At 51.2% G+C, this 9,576-nt stretch overlaps 1 protein-coding gene across 3 annotated transcripts in view; it reads right to left on the reverse strand.

The window, feature by feature from the left end:
- MMP17 (matrix metallopeptidase 17) overlaps positions 1–9,183 on the reverse strand; it is a 50,053-nt gene extending 40,870 nt beyond the window's left edge. For 2 of the 3 annotated variants that reach the window (XM_036393351.2, XM_036393350.2), the window contains exon 1: positions 8,959–9,043. Coding sequence is in view for 1 of the 3 variants with exons in the window: in XM_036393349.2 (XP_036249242.1) it covers positions 8,959–9,087 (129 nt within the window). In the remaining 2 variants the exon portion in view is untranslated. Of the gene's footprint in view, positions 1–8,958 lie in introns of all 3 variants that reach the window. The other variant, XM_036393349.2, reaches the window with a different exon arrangement.
- Positions 9,184–9,576: the final 393 nt, after the last annotated feature.

Below are 9,576 nucleotides of genomic sequence, written 5' to 3' on the forward strand. Positions count from 1 at the left end.
AGGAATTCTGCCACCAAAGGTGTACACAAGATGCAGGATTTAGGACCTGGGAGCCCCTATCCCCAGGCTCAGTTAATAGCATCTCCCACAGCGTCAATACCACTGACATCAGTGACAAAGGCTCTCGGGCTGCAGCTCCAGGGGACCAACCACCGGGCACTTCTCCCTGCTCCCACGGATGGGCTTCTAACCACCGCTCCCAGCCCAGCACCAGCATATTTTCTCGGCTATTTTCCTAGTTTCCACAAGAGGGCATCGGCACGACACCGACGAGACGCTCCTATGTCCCCTCCGAGCGGCGCCGCCCGCTCCGGTCCCCGTGGCGGCGGGAGCCGGGGCCGGGGTCTCCCCCAGGGTTCCGTCTGCAGAAGGAAAGCGGCTGATGCACATCTCCCAGGAGATTTCGACTCTGGTGTCGTGACTCATCACGACGCTTGCTATTTCAGAAATAAACTCCTTTTCCTCCAAAAGGCGCGTTTCTTGAATAGCTATGCCAATACGAAGGGGCTGCAGGGAAGGGAACAGGCGTTCCTCGGGGGCTGCGGAGGGGCTCCCACTGGCACCTCTTTTCTCCAACCTCCACATTCCCGTGCACAGACCAGGCAGGGAGCATGAACCCTCGGGAGCTGTTCCTCTGGGGAAAGAGCTTTGTCTGAAGGGTGTGCTGGGCTCCTGGTAAACCCTGATGCATGGAAAGACTTTGCTGGCAAGAGATAAACCAGCGAAAGTAACCCCCTGTTCCCTCCCCCAGTAATAAAAATCTGAATGAGAAACACACAAAAGCCACCCAACTCCGGTCTGGAGCGGATACCCTTCACAAAGGAAGCTTTTGGCTTGGAAACCTGGAGCTCAGAGCTGAGGTCACCTTTCAGGGAGTGATGAAACCACTTGGTCTGGCAGATCAGGCACTTGATGCTGTGGACTTTCAGCAGAGAAAGAAAGTTTTTAACCCAGGTGAGCCGGTAGAAGACTGCTCAAATCAGTGATGGCCTCTTCACTGCCCATACAGGACTCTGTGGCATGACAGTTGATTTCCTCTAGATTATCTTGATCTTTCTGGACATTGAGTGTGTACCAAAGCACAAGATGTATCAGAAATGCCAAAACAGCAACAGATTGTCTGACAGGCCTGTCATTCTGTCATGAAATGTGACATGCATCCTGCCCGAGAGGAAGGACTGGATTGCTGTACACTTGAGAGCCAGCTGAGGCCTGGCAAGATTGCTCATTTCGGAGTCTCATTGATCAGACCTGGAGGATACATTGCTGCAGTATAAAAGAAATGTGGCAAGAGTCCCAAACTACCTATCTCTCTTTAGCTGTGCCTTCATATAAAACATGTTGTCATTTCACAGGTGTGTCTGTGAGGAATGTCCCATTTGTGAATCCAATATCCTCTCACTTTTGAACAAAAATGCATCTCTGACGTGAAGGATGCAAAGGTAGAGAAAGCATGGCTCAGTACAGAGCAATGGGGAATTTGCCAAGCAGCATCAAAATGGAGAACAAACAAGAAAAATAAAAGCCAGCTTAATGCAGAGAGTTTATCAAAGGAGAAAAATACTTTTTGTGCATCATCACTGATTATCCTGCTGCGACAGATGCACCAGAGGGACACTGTGAACATGACAGCCGGACAGAAATGACAAAGTAAACACAAATAACAAGGTGGGAACAAGTCAAAGGGTGGGTGGGAGCTCCCATGCTCCCCACCACAAGCCTCATCAAAGACACAACCCTGACCAAGCACCAGCCAGAACATGATTAATGTGGAATAGATGTGCTATCTCCAGAGGAGATAGCATGTGGTGGACTCAGGAAAAACATGAGAGACTGCTGGCTTTTTCTTGCTCGGTGATAAATGAGACCTAACACCCTTTCCCAAAGACCAAATACATCAACTCCAGCGCTGCAGGTAATGAGGTCTGGAGTCATGGTGAGATTGTCTCTAGCAGTCATGGTATCATTTTGCTTCTTGTGCTTCTGTTGGGGTCCCATCACTAAACTTCTCAGTAGCTACAGAAAGACTGAAGGAGCATTTTCTTGTGTTACACCTTTAATCCCAGCAGTCATCCAAGTTTTTGGTAATTATAGTTGTGGAGGAGCCCAGCAGAGTCACCCAGCAGCTCAGTGAAGTCACAGCTTCCATTCTGAGGAAAGCAGGAGAATCTGTCTCCTGAGATGTACTTCAACCACACTATCAGCAGTAGCACTTTTGCATGACAGCATCTCACTGAGAAAAGCAAATCTTCATGAAGGGTTAACTGATATGTAGACAGTCAAGAGCAAGCACTGTAGCCAAGAACTTGCAGTATTTTGTAAAGTCTACAGCTGTCAGTCAAGTGGATGCTTCCTCAGAAGAGTGTTTCCAGGTTTTCCTCTCAAAAGAGATCCCATGGGAACCCTTTCCTCACACACTGATCTTTTCCATCTTTTTATCCCACTTGGGACCCCTGCAGGGTTCAGCTGCTCCCTTGGTCCCAACACCATCCTCAGATCTGCTTCCTCAGCCTTTGGACAGAGAAATCTCCCCAAGTCTGCAAGCAGCCCCTGAAGTTTCTTTTTGATCTCTTGGTAGTCTGCCATCTCCAGACAGAGGCATTTGGTATAAAGTGAAAAAATCTAGAGCCAGGTGGTTTTGGATGCAAGCCCTGGGGAAGCTGCATGGAGGTTAAGTGCCCCCACCACAGTGCATGACAGGCAACCTCTGCAAAGAGACAAACCTTTGGGTAGAGCAGTCCACTTATCTCCCACTTCTGTTTTGGATGAGGAAGACTTTTGTCCTGTACTCTTAAAGAAGGATGTGTATAGCAGGACTGTGTAGAACACTCATGGATTTCAGAGCAAACCCAGGATGTAACAGCAGCACCAACACTGTTGGATGCTCTTTGGCAGCTGGGAGCTGAACCACAGAGATGCCAGCTGGGGTTTGTTATATGACAAAATAATCTAAACATGTCCATCACCTTGGAGCAAGGGCCCCGTGACACAGGTAAAATTGCTTTTGTACACTCAAAAGATCAATATTGTCAGGATGAAATAGAATGTGAGCCGGTGTGAAGAACTCTGCCTGACCACTGACTGTCAGAAACAGGCAGAAACTCCCTCTTGTAAAAACAATATGAAAAAAAAATCCTGAATATACTGCTACTTCCCAAGTCACTGTATTTGGACTGTTGTCACTAGGAACTGTAGGTCATCTCTAGATTTCCTGGAAGAACAATTTTCTGTGCACGTGGTGTCTTCTGATGCAGGAAGTTCCTCAGATTTAATTGGGTTCTTTTCTATTAAATCATCATGGCTAATTAAAAAGTTGGAATCCCATCTGAAGACCACGCTCCTCGCTGAATGTCGGCAATTATCCATGTCAGGTGTTCCCTCAGAACAAACCTGTTGTCAAATGCAGTTTCTCATTCTGATCTAAAATTCTCTGGTCCTCCAGCAGCTCCTTCCCTTCGCCCCTTTGTCTGCTTTGTTTTGCATTGGATTTAACTTTGCATATGTGGTTTGGTGCGGGTTTTTTTTTAATATAACATCAAATCTCTTAATTCTCTGACCCAGAAAACAGAGACAATCCTCATAAAAATCTGGGACAAAGAAGATGCAGCTGGCACGTGTGCAGCAGCAGGAGATTCCAAAACTCCCAAATCTACCCATTTAAAGTGATCTTGATAAAAGAAAGAATTTTGAGAACTGTTGCTGTCAGATCACAGGTTATTTTGAAAGCAAATCCTAGGCTTTTAAGTCATGCTCTAGTCTGAGCGAGACCCTTTAAAAAGTGACAATGTGGTGGCCCGTGTTCATCATCAGCCAAGATGTGATGGCTTTTCCCTCCAAGTTGTCACCTCCACAGGGCCAGCCAGGACAGGAGACCCACACAGGGTATACAGCTGCTCCCACAGGGTCTAGAAATTCCAGAAATAAAGGTTCCCTCAACCACAGCATGACCCTTCCCGGAGCCACAGAACCCCATTCCTGCCGCACTTTTGACAATGAGTAAATAATGAGAAATTAGTGCACAGCCCTGATGATGAGTCACAGCGAGCCGTGACTGGCAGTTATGAACCTGCCAGGACAAACAGAGTGTCACAGACAGCCCTGTCCTCCAATCTCATGGATACATCACCCATGTCACCCCTTGTCCTCCACAGAGCCAACACACACTGGTCCCACTGATGAGTCACACCCAACACCAAAACAGGAGAGCCCTGGCCAATGCTGGGCAGGGAGGGGGACGCATTGCATTTGGTGTTGCCTCTTTGCGTGTTTACTTTAATGAGGAAGAATAACTAAATATCCAGCTGAGTCACATAGGCAGCGATCTCCCTTCGCCACAGGAGATTTTAGGGGCAAAAGGAGAAGATGGAGGTACAGTCACACTACATGCTGTCCCCAGGGAAGGGGGTGCCTGCTAGCCAGGAACTTCTACCCCCAACACAGCACCAAGGATGAAGAGCAAGGCCAGTGCAAGAGCTCACTGCTCCATTCCCAGCACCAACTGTAGGGAAGTCCCTGGTGACAGCAGGGTTTCATCCACTGGCTCTGAACACTTCCCGAATTTCATTAAAGTGGGTAATTTAGCCTGACTACCCTGGCTAGTTCCCACGGCTGGGACCACAATAGCAGCCAAGCCCAGGAGGAAATTGCATTACTGTACATGGAGGTCTCAAATCTGAAAGAGAAAGAGCAGCTCACACCAACAAGGGCTTTAATACCAGATTAAATGCTTTCACAGCAGCCCGGGTGTTTGAAAGCTTCCAGACAGTCTTTTGTCAATTTAGTTTGCATTGTACTTTGGCTTCAAGAGGTACTTTAAAATGTAACCAGCTTTTTTTTTTTTTTTTTTTTAATATGGTAGCTTAGCTTTCTTGAAGGGAATTCATGGACCTGGGATGGGCACTGCTCCATATGGGAAGGCGTGAAGTGCTTTAATGGCAGAGGGACCAAGCAAAACTCCCCTCTCCAAGGCTGTTTAGGGACTCTATTAAGTATTCTGTCCTTAAAGACTTGCCATTTTAGAAGGCTGAATGAAGCTCCAACTGAAATTATCAATTTTTAATTTCCCCATTAGCAGAAACAGAAGAAGTACAGTACTTGCTCCTGATACAGGGAACAGCCTACATTTGTACAAGGATTTTACTTTGAAAGGCTGATTACCCAAGCCTTGAACCAGGAGCTAAGCCATGTCTCAGGGACATGCCCCACTGGGTACTTAAATGCAGGAGTTTAGGGGAGATCTTGGCTAACTGGGCAGATGGGAGCACGAGGGCAGCTGGACCAGGATGCGGCATGTGGGCAGCGGGATGGTCCTACCCTACTCAGGGCTGGGAAAGCACCCCAAAAACAGCAAGAATGAGTTTGGGCTGGCTTCTACTCTGAAATTTGGCACTTGGGAGATGCAGGGCACACACTCATAGGAAACTGCTGTTCCTCCTGTCCCGCTGCTCCCTGACATGGGGACACAGAGGAACCTCTGTCTCTCCCCTGGCCCACCACAGCCAGCGGGAGGAAGCGGGGGGGGGAAGGGGGGCACAGCCTCGAAGGGCTCTGTGCCACCATGTTCGGCCCACAAATGCATCCTTGTCATTCAAACGAGAAGCGGCCATAAAAGGAGGGCCCAGCCCTAAACAAAGAGCCACTTGGGATAACGCAGAGAGGGACCGAGGGTCGTGGTCTCCACCGACAAATGCAAATGCCTCCAAACCCTGGAAGCAACTTCTCTGGGAACAACACAGACAAGGCTTTGTGAGCAGGATGCTGTGCATACGAAAGCCCTCAGGAATGCCCAGCAATCCCCAGCTGGAGAAACGCCTCGGGGGCATGCATAGACCTTCCCTCTCACCCCTGGCCACAAAGTCAAGAAAAAGCAGCTCACAGTCTTCTTTTTTTTCACCCATGCTCTAGTAACCAAACTAAAACTTTCCTGGCACTCCTGCATCCTTCAGCCACTGACACCAGAGCCCATGTCCACAAAGGATGATCTCAGTGATGCCACCAACACCACCACCACCATCACACTGTCAACTCCTCTCTGGCAACCTCTGTGCCAGGCAAAGCAACTCCCTAAGGCAAAACGTCTCCCTTGGGGCCAAGCTAGCCAAGCCACAGGTTTTGCCCTGCATAGCCATGTCCCCACAACAGCAGCAATGCAGCCCAGTAGGCGGGAGCTGCCTGCAGGAACAGCCGGCTCCCTTACAAAGCAGCCAGCCTCCACGTCAACACCTTCAGTGTCCAGGCTCCACACGCCAGCTATTCTGAAAAGCGCAGCTTGAAGGTAGACCTCCCGCCAGACCTGGTACAAAGCCCAGTGAAATGAGAGCTCTCATTACTAAGTTACTGCTAGTGTATAGGAAGTTTTTGCTGCTTGCACTCCTGAGACGTCCGAGCTCAACAGCCATAAAAAGATGCAATCTGTGAATGTTGTGGCAGGGAGGGCTTGGAGGTTTACTGTAAAGGCAGCAGTGCAAAATGCAAAGTCATAAATCTCAAAAGCAGTGTACTAAAATTCAATGGAATCACTCAAGTCAAGCTCTGTTCCATCAGCTATTTTATGTTCTCTTTGTCAGGGCAGCTAATGGAGAAAAACAAAAACATTAATAATCAAGTTAGATTTATAAACTGGGCAGGATATTCCACTAGTAATGAAATCTGGAGAATCGTTCCATGTTATATTGCTTTGGGCAGCATGCTAACAAGAATTGCCTTTGAATTTTAGCCCTCTTTCATTCTGCTGAACTTTAATTTGGCCCACCACCATTGTTTCATTTAAAACAAACTCCAAGCAGGAGCGGAGCAGAAGATAGAGATCAGAGGCACAGTCCAGTTCAGCACTGAAAACCTCTGGGTTAGAAGGGGTGAGCATTTGGGCTATAAAAGCGCTGTTGACATTGTGCTCTGTTTACTGCAGAGAATTGCTGGATATAATTTTCCACGGTTAGCAGAGCTTTCTATTGGCATGGTGTCATGTTTCCTAGATTTCAAATATTTGATTGAAAAGCCCCATAGATCTTTAATTTCGTAGTTGCTTCATAAAGTGGATGTCAAATCATTCTTGAGGCTCTCACTTCCCTGAGAGTGGTAGTTTTCTAACAAAACCTCTGAAAATATCTGGCTTCTGTGCTCCCTACTGCTCAGTAGAGGGCGTAAGCTTAAACCTGATTTACATTCAACCCCTTGATTTACACTCAACCCCCTCACTCAACGCTGTCTCAAGCTGGAGAGATTCTTTGCCCCAGCAAGGACATCAACAGGAGGGAGACAGCACCCTGACATCAATCATACATCCTAAATGTCAGATTCTCAGCCTAAACAAGTCTTGGTTTAATGTAACCCCCTTCTCCCGTAGTTAATTTCTGCTCAAGTACCACCATCCCCACCACCTTCTGCTTTGCCAGGCAGCCCCAGCTCTTCAGCAGGGTTTGGAGAGAGTGCTCAAATCTACTCCAGGGCTAAAAAATTTACATTAATGCCTGAAAGTTGTCATCAGAAACTAATAAGCCCCTCGAGTATTAACATTTACCCTGTAAAAGCTGAGTGCAGCTTATTCGGTAGCGAGGGTAAAAGCAGGTCAAAAACAAAGTTTGAGTTAAATTGACTGGGGCAGAATACATCAATCTGTGTGCTGTTTGTATGAAATATTAATTCCAGCTTTAACATCTGGTTACAGAGGAACGTGAATGCACCATAATGATGCAGGTATACTTTATATTCACCACATTTTCTATTCTCTTAGGAACAGATGGGGAACGATAGGCTTTGTCTTCCCTGGCAGGTGTCTGAGCCGGAGCCTGTGAGCCAACGCACAAGCTTGGAGCCGGAGCCTGGGAGGCGGAGGCAGCGTCCTGGCGCACTGCTCTAAGCGAGCCCTGCTCATTAGATAACCCTACCGCGCCGCAAACCCTTCCTCCCTCCCGCCTTCACAGCAGTGCACTGGCAGCATTTCGAAATGTACTAAATTTCAGGGAATTTCTCTAAACTGGAGGGTCCAGCTCCAGGACTGCCCGCCCACACCCAGCCACAGATGGCTTTCTGACACACAGGTTTGATATAGTCGCAGGGCATCTCTGAGCTACAACTGGTATAAGCTACAAGAAACTTCTCCTCCTTCAGGAGAAAACCCTTAATTTCTTCACTCTCAGAGGGGTGAAGCTGTACAGACCTGCTGGCACTGTGACCTGGCAGAGACGTGACCTAAGCTCTCCATGCCTGCTGAAACCTGTTATATCCTTGCGGACTAAGCATGCACCTGTGAGGGGAGAAGCAGGACCACAAGGATGCCCACGCTGTGCAGCCAACCCTCCACCTGCTGCCGGCACCGAGCAGCCCCTTAACATCCCCGAGGCATGTCTCAGTCCTAGGGGATCGCTCTGACTCAAAACGTGCCATTTTACCCTGCTTGCTGCTGGAGTTTGTGTGGCTCCACGGCGGGCAGGGAGCCCTCGAGATAGACCAGCCCTTTCCCAGCGCCTGAGAAATCACCATCCATGTGTGAAAGCTGGTGAGGCCATCGCCCCACGATGCTCGGCTGGGGGAAGGTTGGGTCACCAGGCAGGAGAGGCACCATGCATTGGGTGCTAGGGAGGGGGACTCTGGCTTCCAGAGGGCTCGGTGCAGTGGGTATGGGGTGGGAGGCGCTGGGTGCGGGGCGCGGGGGGGGGGGGGGGAACAGACCTTTCCGTCTGCTCGGCGAGGGGGGGGGACCAGCTGCAACGAGCGGCACCACGTAGATAATGCTGGAGGGGACACCGGGTGTAAAGGGCCCGACCAGCGAGAGCAGGACGGAGGGCAGTGGCGCAAAGGGGGTACTGGGCAGCGGGGTGCGCCAGGGAGCATTTCCAGCCGCCGAAGCTCGCCCCGCGCCGCGTGGGCCCGCGATGCCCGAAGGTGGGGGAGTACCCGACGAGTCGGGTGGCGGGGGAGGGGGGAGCGGAGAGGAGCGGGGGGCCGCGGGTAACTCACAACTCCCCGGGTGATGTCCTCCGCCGCGGGGGTCGGCGCCGCGGGCGCTTCTTGCCACGCCAGCCACAGAGCGAGCACGAGGAGCATCTCCCGGAGGCGGGCGCGGTGCCGGGCGGCGGGGCTCAGCATCCCCCCGCTCTTCGCGGCGCCCGGCCCCGCGATGGGCTCCGCCGGGTTCCGCGCCGCATCCGCGCTCCCGCCCCGGGCTGCGGCCGCCGCCGGGGAGGGAAGGAGGCAGGGAAGGAGGAAGAGAGGCGGGGAGCTCCACTCTGTTCCGCGCTGCTCCGCCGAGGATGGAGGAGGGGGGCTCCGCTCCGCCCCACCGGGAAGAGAGGCTGGAGGGACTCCGCTCCGCGCTGCTTCGCGCTGCCGGCTGCGCCGTTACATCGCCCCGCTTCCGCAGCCTTCGGAGCGGCAAAGTTGCTGCGGCCGCTGGCACGGAGCACAGCGCGGCTCAGTAGCTGCAGCTGCTGCTGCCGGGAGTCGCCGCGGCTCCGGCGCCGCTGCCATGCACCCCTCTGCGGCCGGCCGGCGGAGGAGGCGGAGGAGGAAGGGATGCTAATGAGGGAGGCGGTGTCAGGGCTCCGCCGGTGTTGGGGGGTGCTCGCAAGCGCGGTC

The sequence above is a fragment of the Molothrus ater genome, chromosome 18, assembly GCF_012460135.2.
Source record: "Molothrus ater isolate BHLD 08-10-18 breed brown headed cowbird chromosome 18, BPBGC_Mater_1.1, whole genome shotgun sequence".
Taxonomy (NCBI): Eukaryota; Metazoa; Chordata; class Aves; order Passeriformes; family Icteridae; genus Molothrus; species Molothrus ater.